General features: G+C 43.1%; 1 protein-coding gene across 1 annotated transcript in view; it reads left to right on the top strand.

Annotated features, from left to right (window-relative positions):
• The window catches only part of ccdc40 (coiled-coil domain 40 molecular ruler complex subunit), a 30,263-nt gene extending 18,583 nt beyond the window's left edge, over nt 1–11,680 (top strand). Inside the window, exons 13-19 of the mRNA XM_079841901.1 lie at nt 5,349–5,518; nt 6,045–6,136; nt 7,340–7,460; nt 7,565–7,753; nt 8,049–8,207; nt 8,642–8,779; nt 10,794–11,680. Of these exons, the coding sequence (XP_079698027.1) occupies nt 5,349–5,518; nt 6,045–6,136; nt 7,340–7,460; nt 7,565–7,753; nt 8,049–8,207; nt 8,642–8,779; nt 10,794–10,910 (986 nt within the window). The 3' untranslated portion in view covers nt 10,911–11,680. The remainder of the gene's footprint in view (nt 1–5,348; nt 5,519–6,044; nt 6,137–7,339; nt 7,461–7,564; nt 7,754–8,048; nt 8,208–8,641; nt 8,780–10,793) is intronic.
• The last annotated feature ends 678 nt before the right edge of the window (nt 11,681–12,358 follow it).

Below are 12,358 nucleotides of genomic sequence, written 5' to 3'. Positions count from 1 at the left end.
ATAAAAAAGACTACATATACAGCACACTTGTGGTCTCCTCTCCCGATTCAATCGATATATCTCTAGAATAATCGACTGGAATGCACTGAGAATCTCTTGTTTTTCTCCGAAAATTCTCACGTCTCTTTCCAGGTTTGTTATCACACGGATGCTTTAAAGTGTAATTGTCTCTTCTTTTTGAGAAGCATTATTAATATTAAGTGGCATTGTGTCTTACACACAGAAGACATTGTCACATGTCGCTGTCCTTAGTGGCACATCCAGTTGTCATTGGCATGTGCCAATGGATAGTGGCATATGCCACTAAAACTTGTGACATTTTTTAGCTTCCCATTCTGTTATAGCAGACATTTCATCCATGTACACACTGCAGTTAAATTCTGTATGTCACTATATTTCTACATACTGACATGACATTGTTGTGGAGCGTGTCAACTTACACTCACCTAAAGGATTATTAGGAACACCATACTAATACTGTGTTTGACCCCCTTTCGCCTTCAGAACTGCCTTAATTCTACGTGGCATTGATTCAACAAGGTGCTGAAAGCATTCTTTAGAAATGTTGGCCCATATTGATAGGATAGCATCTTGCAGTTGATGGAGATTTGTGGGATGCAAATCCAGGGCACGAAGCTCCCGTTCCACCACATCCCAAAGATGCTCTATTGGGTTGAGATCTGGTGACTGTGGATGCCATTGTAGTACAGTGAACTCATTGTCATGTTCAAGAAACCAATTTGAAATGATTCGAGCTTTGTAACATGGTGCATTATCCTGCTGGAAGTAGCCGTCAGAGGATGGGTACATGGTGGTCATAAAGGGATGGACATGGTCAGAAACAATGCTCAGGTAGGCTGTGGCATTTAAGGAGTTGGACGATGCCCAATTGGCACTAAGGGGCCTAAAGTGTGCCAAGAAAACATCCCCCACACCATTACACCACCACCACCAGCCTGCACAGTGGTAACAAGGCATGATGGATCCATGTTCTCATTCTGTTTATGCCAAATTCTGACTCTACCATCTGAATGTCTCAACAGAAATTGAGACTCATCAGACCAGGCAACATTTTTCCAGTCTTTAACTGTCCAATTTTGGTGAGCTTGTGCAAATTGTAGCATCTTTTTCCTATTTGTAGTGGAGATGAGTGGTATCCGGTGGGGTCCTCTGCTGTTGTAGCCCATCTGCCTCAAGGTTGTGCGTGTTGTGGCTTCACAAATGCTTTGCTGCATACCTCGGCTGTAACGAGTGGTTATTTCAGTCAAAGTTGCTCTTCTATTAGCTTGAATCAGTTGACACCAACAACCATGCCACGCTCAAAATTGCTTAAATCACCTTTCTTTCCCATTCTGACATTCAGTTTGGAGTTCAGGAGATTGTCTTGACCAGGACCACACCCCTAAATGCATTGAAGCAACTGCCATGTGATTGGTTGATTAGATAATTGCATTAATGAGAAATTGAACAGGTGTTCCTAATAATCCTTTAGGTGAGTGTATGTTGTGGCACCTCCAACAACCTAGTGACACATGCCACTTTTTGCTTGAGCATTATGTAAATAGTGTAACATATACACTTAGCGGCAGAACAACATTTAATTAATAATAATCTGCTTTCAAACAAAGCATATAACATCCCAGAGTTATAATTTTCTTTTTTATATAATTTTTTTACAATGTATTTTTAAATACACATACACAGTTGTTTTGATAACTCAAGTTTTTTCAAGATGTCATTCCACCCGTGCATTTCTGGATGCGGTCGTTCCCTGTCGCCTGCTGACGGTCGCAATCGCTGCATCACGTGTCTGGGCATCCTGGAAGCTGAGGCAGCGTTTGTGGATAGTTCATGTTCCCACTGCGGGAACTTGACTATCTCTGCGCTTAGATCTAGACTCACCCACCTACCTCACCTACGGAGTCCCCCTCCTCATACCTCGATCTAGTGCTATTCCTGCCCCGCAGAATTGACCTACTTCGACGGATGGCCGGGTTGATCTGAGGATTACGTTCAGGCCAAACCCGCCAAGCCAGCCTCCGCGGGCCCCTGATCCCTCACAAGCGCCGCAACCGGTAGAGCTTCCGGAGGAAACCTCCCATGGGCGTCCAGCGGTGACTTTCGGGGCTCTGGCGGACGACCAGATGTCGATCGCTGCATTGGAGGGGGAGTTCAAGTCCTCTGGGGATGAAGGTTCGGCTGTACTGCCTCCCTCTGGAAGAGTGGCAACGGTCGACTCGGACCCGGAGTTGACGGCTATGCTTTCCTGGCCGCCGAAAAGGTCGGGCTTGAGTGGAACCCTCCACCACGTCCCGAACCTTTTAGGTTGGATGATTGGTTTCTCGGGGTGGGTCGCGCTGGTTTTCAGCATCCCGCCCGGTGCCTTTTTTCCCGGAGGTGCATGAAGAGCTTACCAGGTTGTGGTCGACGCCTTTCAGTACTCGGAACCGACCTGGTGGCTCCTCCCTCCTCACTACCCTCGACAGCCGGCAGGCCAAGGGTTACGTGGGAATTCCACCAGTTGAGCGCGCTGTCGTGATGCAGCTGTGTCCAGCGACCACTTCCAGCTGGCATGGTGACCCGCGTCTCCCGTCCAAGGCCTGTAAGTTCTCTTCCGGTCTGACCGCGAAGGCTTACAGGTCCTGTGGACAGGCCGCGTCTGCCTTGCATGCCATGTCACTGCTTCAGGTGCACCAAGCCCAAGCACTCATGGACATGCACAAGGGTAGGCCTGACCCAGAGCTCCTCCCTACGGGCGACGAAAGTCACCGCCCGTTCCCTCGGTCAGGCAATGTCCACTCTGGTGCCGCCAAACCTTCAGCCCGTGGTCGGACCCTTCATTTCTACGGGCAGGAGTGTCTCTAGAACAAGTGTCCAGGCATGCTGTTGTCTCCACGGATGCCTCATCCACCGGCTGGGATGCCACGTACAACGGGCATGCAATACAACCTGGAGTTGTTAGCATGTCGTCTTGCGCTGAGCCACTTCAAACCGCTGCTACTAGGCAAGCACGTTCTGGTCCATACGGACAACACTGCGGCCGTTGTGTACATCAACAAACAAGGTGGTCTACGCTCTCGTCGCATGTCACAACTCGCCCGCCGTCTCCTCTTATGGAGTCAGAAGCATCTGAGGTTGCTTCCCTCTACTAGGCGCCTCTATGCGTTGAAGTGGAACCTGTTCGTCGATTGGTGTTCTTCTCACCGAGAAGACCCCCGGAGATGTTCGATCGGTTCTGTGCTGTCTTCCTCCACCCTCAAAGTTTATGTTGCCGCGATCGCCACAAACCATGACATGGTAGATGGTAAGTCTTTAGGGAAGCACGATCTGCACGGTTCCTGAGGGCGGTGAGGAGACTAAATCCGCCTCGCCCTCCCTCTATACCCTCTTGGGACTTAACTCTGGTGCTAACTGCACTACAGAGAGCGCCCTTTCAGCCGCGCTCTTTTTTTTTTTTTAAATTATGTCTCTGAAGACAGTACTCCTGACTGCATTGGCCTCTATCAAGAGGGTAGGGGACCTGCAGGCATTTTCGGTCGACGAATCGTGCCTGGAGTTCGGGCCTGGTAACTCTCATGTAATCCTGAGACCCCGGCCTGGATATGTGCCCAAGGTTCCCACCACTCTATTTCGGGACCAGGTGGTGAGCCTGCAAGCGCTGCCTTCGGAGGAGGCAGACCCAGCCCTAGCTTTTCTCTGCCCCGTCGGCGCCCTGCGGACATACGTGGACAGAACGCAAAGCTTCAGAACCTCAGAGCAGCTCTTCGTCTGTTACGGAGGTCAGCAGAAGGGAAAGGCTGTCTCCAAGCACAGGATGGCCCACTGGATAGTGGATGCAATCGTCTTGGCGTATGAAACCCAAGACGTGCCCTGCCCGCTCAGGTTAAGAGCCCACTCCACTAGGGGTGTAGCTTCTTCCTGGGCGTTGGCTCGTGGCACCTCGCTGACAGATATTTGTAGAGCTGCAGGCTGGGCGACAACTAACACGTTCGCTATATTTTATTGCCTCCGTGTAGAGCCGGTCACCTCCATGTATTTGCTCCAGTCGAATTCCCCAGAACGGCGAACCCTGTCGAGTCCTCCGCAACCCGTGGTCTAACACTCGTATGTATTGGTGGAACTTGTGTTAGGCTGGGTTCAAAATGTGGTGACCCCCACGGCGGTCCCATATGTGTATCCCTACGGCGAGCCTGTGTCTTTCCCTCGGCAGAGCTTCCTCTGCCGTCTCAGTACGGTGTTGTTCCCCCGCCTATTAGGGCCGGGGCCCCCCCTGGGACTCCCGTATGTTGTACTGCCCAAGGCCAGTCCATACCTGTATTCTCCACATGGTAACTCCCTCTGGGCATGATGTAGCTTCCGCAGCGGCCCTCCCGGGCACGCTTTCCCAGTGTTATCCAATAGTCTACTGAGTGGGTCTTGCGGAACAGCAGTGTGACTCTCCCTGCGTGAGTTTTCCCGCCTGGAACAGACGGGGTCTGAGGGGCTCTTCGCTGGGCGCTGGAAGTGGTAGTAACTGTGGCGTTTTCCAAAGGGATCCCAATTCGTTGGTGACATCCGATGTACGGCGAACGTGACCGACTGAAAGGGAACGTCTCGGTTATGTATGGTAACCCTCGTTCACTGAAGGAGGTAACGGACACATACATTTTTTAATTATTTAAGACATAGATGAGAACCACTAACCACATATTATATTATTTCAATTATATATAAATGATATCTGTATTTATTTAGATCAATATCAGACTTTTGTTTTTGATACCGTCTAACTCACAAACAAATAACAAATACACCACCCGTGGATCTTCCTCAATTGTTTTTAAGTTTTGGTTTATCTTGTGCTGGCCAATGTCCCACTTACTTAAACTGACTTTTTTCTGTGTGTTTCCTAGAATGGGCAGTTTGCGTGATACAGTTAATACTGTTAATACTGCTACTGGCCTTGTCACTTCTAATCCCTGTTAGCATTGTTTGCAGTAATGCTTTTGGGGGAATTCATGGTCTGTTGAAAGTACTCTGTTAATGCATTAACACTTTTAAGTTTCCTTTTAATGTTTGATGGTTGAAGGGTGAGTAAAATAATGTAACTTCATTGTATCCAGTAAAAAAAAAAAAAAATAGGTGTATTATTGTGTTCATAGAGCGAGCCTTTCAGTGATTGTTTACAGTTTAACAGAAGTTACTCCCATAATTTGTGCAAAGCGTCACAGGGCACCATTAATATATTAAGTACAAATCTTTTTGCCATTTGTACAAAGAGAGAAAACAAAGTAATACAATTAGTCTAATAAATGTACATTATTGATATCATCCTCTGCATGTGTGTGTGTTATGTTTATGTGTATAAGGTGAGATGGAGCAGGAACAGCGTGAGCAGGCAGATCTGGATAAACAGATCAAAGCTCTCATGGCAGACATGGTGAAACTGAACTCTCTGCTCAGTAAAAACAGTGATCTGAATCAAGCCCTGCAACAGAGCAACAGTCTGATGGAAACGGAGTTCAGACAGAGACTCAAGGTACACTGTATAGCTTAATGTGGAAAATCAGGCCTTTTCCTTAAACTACTATGTAATTTTCCCAAGCGCACACCCTACAGTAAAAAAGAACTGATATTCCTTTGGGAATATCATTTACTGTATAACAATAAAGGGCAGTTTATTCAAGATAATAAATATGCAAAAGATCAGCAGTAATGTAAATCACTAGTAATGTAAACACAATACTACATGTTCTATTCTATAACACAAATAAAACTTTATCAATGAAAATTTTGATGGTTAAACAAATTATTTAGCTTCCCATTCTGTTATAGCAGACATTTCATCAATGTACACTGCAGTTACATTTGGTTCTCACCTTATTTTAAGTAATCCTGAAGACATTGATCAAGTTATGTTTGAATAGATTTCAAATTCTGCAGCACAGTGGACTTCAGAAGTCAGAGTTGAGAATCCCTGATGTAAATAGACATGTAATTATCACTCACATGATTTTTTGTTAAAAAGACATTGCGAACAGTTTATTTGTATCTTGTATGTGTAGGAGGCTGAGAGGGACTCAGTTGAGACTCAGTTGAAGCTGGAGAGGTTAAACGAAGAGAAAGAGAGACTTATCAACAGCCTAGTGGAGGCAGAGTGAGTCCAACTATCTTCACACACGCGGACACACACACATTTGTTTTCATTGGGACTAACAGTATGTAAAACATGTTGGGTTTCCATGTTTTAAGGGGACTTTTTCATAAACATAATGATTTTTATACTGTACAAACTGTATATTCTATCCCCCTACACTAAACCTACCCCTGTTTTATAACCAAAACATGTCCCCACAAGGACTTTAGATTTTGTTATCTTTGTGGGGACATTTTGTCCTCATAATGTAGGGTTTACCTGAACACACACACACACACACACACACACACACACACACACACACACACACACACACACACACACACACACACACACACACACACACACACACACACACACACACACACACACACACACACACACACACACACACACACACACACACACACACACACACACACACATGTTTGTTTTTGTGAAATGTGAGGACATTCCATAGGCGTAATGGTTTTTATACCGTACAAACCGTATTTTCTATCCCCTTACACTGCCCCTGCCCCTAAACCTAGCCCTCACAGGAGACTGTGCAGTTCACTTTCTGTGAAAAAAAACTTGTTCTGTGTGATTTATAAGCATTTTGAAAAGTGAGGACATGGGGAACGTCCTCATATTTCACCCTCTTTTTGTAATACCTATGTCATACCCATGTCATTATACACATTTGTGTCCTGATATTTCACAAAAACATGCCCACCCTGAATGAGTTTCAAATTCTGGTAACACTGAACTAACAATGACAATACTTCTAAAGAATATATTAATCTTAGTTAATGTCAGTTTCAACACTTGCCAGTACATTATTAAAAATAAAACTTTTATCTGTTAATATTATTTAATGGGCTTAAGCTAACATGAACAGTTGTTTATTTTATTAACTAACATTAAAGAAGATTAATCAATATTGTACCAAATGCATTGCTTTGTTGTTAGTTAATGTTAGGTATGTAATCAACTAACATTAACTAATTTGATCTTATTGTAAAGCCTTATTGTATTTGTGGGCATCATTGGAGCTAAATGAGCAGCTCACTCTGAACATGTCTTTGGTAGGCAGCTTAATAGGTTTGAGATACAGCCACACACACAAATGCACATTCACGCACTAAAGAATCAACATTGTGTAGAGCTAATGTATTAATGCATGCTATATATCTGTTTCTACTGTGTTGTGTATGTGTGAAGGCATCAGATCATGCTGTGGGAGAAGAGAACCCAGCTGATACGAGAGACTCGCTCTGCCATAGATTCAGACATCGGACAGGGAGACATACGGACCATGAAAGCAGAGATTCACCGTATGGAGGTGTGTGTACAACTTAGAAAGTTTGTACGTGTAGAAGTATATTAATATACAGTAATACTTATAAGTGTGGTTTCAGTCTGAATGGATCTTATGTATGTGTCTAGGTTCGTTATGCTCAATTGATGAAGCAGCAGGAGAAATTGTTGAGAGACATGGAGTCAGTGGTGGCCAGACGTGAGACTATAGCTATTCGGAGTGAGGCTCAGGCACGATCCGACCATAAGCAGCCCACACACAGCGACTACCACAACACTCTCCAGAGCCTCCGCCGAAAGATTCTCCAAACTAAGAAGGTGTGTGTGAATAAAGGATATTATAGTTTAGATCTTTTAGCTTTTATTTTATTTGAATAATTTAATTAATTTAGTTTAATATTTGTTAGTTTTTACTTTATGCATAATTTAAAAAAATAATACTTTGGTTTATATATTTAGTTTTAATTCAATGTAAATTTTTAGTGTTCAATTTCATTTTAGTTACCAATAGTAATAGCCATGTATATGACCTTTATCTTCTAGTTTTTATTTACAAAATATCTGTCACTGTTGTTTACTGTATGTGTGTGTGTGTGTGTGTGTGTGTGTTCAGCAAGCAGAAGAGTGTGATGATGTTATAGCTCAGATGGAGGAGAGTCAGGGCTCTATGACCTCCAGCCTCCGAGACAAACAAATGCATCTCAGTTACCTGCAGAATACCAGAGTGGTTCTCACCCAAGACCTCAGCGCACTGCAAGAAGCCAAAGAGAGAGTCAGTGTATCCACCAACAGCATACGTCACACACTTGCATACTGGATACCCTGTGGTGCCCCAGCCTTTTGGGGGCTCACAGCTTTATGAGCCAGTTACATTATGGTTAAATCAACCTATGTAGAGCAATTTTATTCCACATATATGTGGCATCAGAGCGAGTGTGTTTACATAGACTTTATATTTACACAAGAATCACAATCACAGGAAACATTGTATCAAACGCTTGAATGTTTATACAATGCAAACATTTGCGCAATACATCAACACTTGTGGACAGGGGCAGAATGGGGGGGTTGCTTGCAAACCATGAGACAGGGGTCTGACTACTTTAAGTAGGTCTGGTACAAGTATGACATGAACCCCCCGTTTAAGTTCTATTTATGTTTTGCATGCCACTTATGTCACCAACGGTTTTCTTCTCTCTCCTGCAGAATTTGTCTCGTCTACCTGTGCTGCAGGGTCGGGCGAAACACCTGCAGGCTGTTAAAGAAGGACGGTACACTCAAGTGGGAAGCGGAGGCATGGCATTGGAGCTGGCTACACAGAAACATGAAGAGCGATTGAAAATGGTCAGCGAAAAAATCCACTGAAGATTCTCTGATAATTAAGTAGACCACAAGAAAAAAAGAAATATTGTATATCTCATGCAAAGCTAGTATATATATCAGGTTCTGTCTTGAAACTCTAGATGGCTAAGGCCTAGTCCACATGTACACGGGTATTTTTATAACCAGAGTTTTTCCTCCTCCGTTTTAAAAAACAATCGCGTCCACACAAGCACGGTTTAAAAAAAAATCTCTGTCCACATGAAAATGCAAAACCACGCTATGATTGGCTGCCTGATTTCCACTTGGGTCCCATCCATGGCACCTATGCACTGAGGGATGCCATGGGCTCAGTGAAACCCTTCTACAAGTTCCTTTACTTTGGACTCAGTGACAGGTAACTGTATATACACAGGGGCAGGGCCCAAGTGGACTATAGCTTCACACACTTGCCTTACTATTTTGTATTATTGTATTCTGGCACCTCTGTTCTGCAATACAATGAGATAACTGTGCATATATCTGTATACATGTGATAAGCGCTGTTAGCAGAGTTATTAAAAGCTATTGCATAGACTCCACTCATGTAAACAAAAGAGATAACGGCCCACAATCTGACTTCAAACAAAGGAGAGAACGGCGCACACTTCGACTTAACAAGCCAAAATCTCCGGTTTCACCATTTACACGACAACGCTGTAAACGGAGTTTCTAAAAATCTTCACCCTGGCCGAAGTTTTTAATAAAGTCCGGTTTCAGTAACCGGATACTGCGTTTGCATGTTGACGAAAAACCAAACCACGTAGAAAACCTGCGATTTTGAAAATACCCGTGTCTGTGTGGACAGGGCCTAAGGCTGATGGGTCCCTAATGCAACCTGATGGCATTTAAATATAAATGGCACTATATAGCTATGGTTAACTATATGGCACAAGCTGATTGGTTCTTGTCGCTTCTGCAGCCAATGAGCTTGCTGCTGAACATTTAAATAGCTGGTTAGTGTTTGCTTTAGCAGTTTGCAGCGTGCTTTCAGAGTTCCTGAAAATGTTATTTTACTCCTTATCTCGGTGCATTATTGCGTTTGTCAGCCTTTTAATTACTAAACTAGCAAACATATACAAGTTCTAAAACCTATCCTCATGTCTTTTACTGTCTTGCATTCAGGGTAGGAGTAAATTACTAAGTATATAAGCAGCAGTGTTTACGATATCATGTTTATACAACAGCAGCAAATGGCTTTTGTAGTTGGATGAAAATACAGTGTCGAAGCATCACAGATTTAGGAACAGTTAAAGTAAATTAGGCAATCTTGCACATATTCACTTTCTACCGGGGACCAACATTTGCTTCAAAGCTTCAATGACACTTTCAGTATTTACTAAGGGCAATGTTTTTTGAGTGCGTGCGGGCTGATTTCAGATGGACGCCAATGTCAGAATCACACTTCACCATTTTCAGGTTGGATTGCCTTTGTTTGTATGGTGCTTGGCACAATGCAGTCTACAATACGGAGTGGCTTTGTGGTTGTATAATCATGAATGATGGGTTAATAATGATTAGTGACGCAACAAGAATAATTTCAGCAGTAAACATTTTAAAAGCTGCCGTTCTGTGTTAATAAGGTTCGCTTCAGTGATAGTGTGAAGACTCTAATCAATTAAACAATGAATCACTCAATAACTAGGAACCAGGAACTAAACACACTGGAACTGAACACAGGCAAAGTAAGACAAAATAATATCAAAATAAAAGTCATGGATACAGACACAGAATTCATGACATTCAGATTGCAATGTTAGCAAATGATAACAGTAGCAGCATGCATAGCAAATTCAAATTGTCTAGTTGTAGACCCAAATTTCATTTGCAGTTAAAGGTAACTTACAATAAATTAGAAGCTCACGGCAAAAGTTTTGTGATTTTATTAGTAGCTGGAGTAAAACCTGTGAGGCAAAGTGGAGAAAAGCAGAAACGTATGATTTAAAAAACTAGTAAACAAGACTAATGATGCTAATTAATTTCTGCACTCTTATCTCAGGTCAGCTCCATTATCCAGAATTTGGCTGAAGAGTACCCTCAGCACCACAGTGCTCTCCACAGGATCAACCTCACATTGGCAGAACACCTACACAATGTACTCCAGGGCTGCCAGTGACCCTGAAATACTTATTACATGAAATAAAAGACATGTATGTACATACATATGTGTTTGCCAGCTTTTGGCCTCGTTAGTATGGAGTCTGGTTTATTATAATGACAGTGATATAGAGACTGAATGTCTGTTATGGTAAGAACGTTTTTATCGAGAGGTATAGGATTGATTGATCCCATAGAAGGTAGAGATAGCCCTGGTGTTCCTGTCCAGGAAGATTTGTCTGTAAGGGTAATGTTTAAATGCACAGTTACCTGACAAATATTTTTTGAGTACTCCCCCCAGTGCGAGGAAGACCCGTTTAGATCTGCTCTGATGGGTAAAACATTCTGAGATAGCCCTCCAGTAGAAGGAAGGACCGAGTAGATCCGCTCTGACGGTCAAACCGAGTGTTGATGGGAATATTCCATTTTGACAATTAATAAAATTTATAAATATTTAACAAATTGATAAAGAGACCCCTGTGATGTGGTGTGGTGCGGTAAACTAACAAAATAATCAAATCAAAATTGATTAAGTGAAGGATGGGTCAAAAAATATCAAGACCAGAACAAGGGGAAACACCCCGAGATTGGATGTTTAGAAATAGTTGTGGATATTGGACCGAACTGTATTTATCAAATTTGAAAGGGTGGACTCAGGGAAAAATACAATTGGATCATTTCCCTGAAGATGGTTCTTTTAAGCCAGGGGATATGGATAGTGCAGATTCGATGATTAATGGGGGATGGGGAAATCCAGAATGGAATTATAAGTAGATGAAAGAGGCATTCAATAAATGGAAATAAATGAAAAAATACTGGGATAAGAAAAACCAGCCAGCAGTACTACCCCATGTCACAGTCCAGATTTTAAAGTAATTTTACTCAGAACTCTGGGGGAGGACCTGACAGAGACAGATATAATTGATGGGTGTCCTTCTCTGAGAACAGAAAATGAAGGTAAAGGTACCGCGCAGATAATCCTAATAAGCTGCTTTGGGAAGAGGAAGAGCATTTCGAGACTTTTTATGAGGAGCTGCAAAAAATGTTAGAAAAACGGGTCATTTCTAAAAGAGACTTTGAACACTAAACAGGAGCCGAAAGAATCAGCTGCAGCTTTCGTAAATAGATTCAAAAAGGCGTGGCAGGACGATTCTAAACTGCCAACCACACAAGATCATACAATACTGTTTATTAACACGTTTGAAAAACATGAATCCAACACAGGCCCAGCTGATAAGAGTAACAACCTCAAAAATTACTGAATTGTCGGTGGAAGAATTTTGTGCACGAGTGAGAGAATTAGATGCTGCTGGAGGATTTTCAGATAGCAGCGGGGTGACAGTTAAAACTGAACCTGCATTCATGCAGACAACGGCAGTACAGAGAGAAAGGGGCAGGTGCAGGCCGGGGAAGTGTCACTATTGTGGAAAAATGGGCCACTGGTTAAGAGATTGTAGAAAACGGAGA

Source organism: Gobio gobio (genome assembly GCF_949357685.1).
Source record: "Gobio gobio genome assembly, chromosome: 17".
Taxonomy (NCBI): Eukaryota; Metazoa; Chordata; class Actinopteri; order Cypriniformes; family Gobionidae; genus Gobio; species Gobio gobio.
The sequence above is the reverse complement of the archived record's forward strand: the minus strand, read 5'-3'. Positions and strand labels throughout refer to the sequence as shown.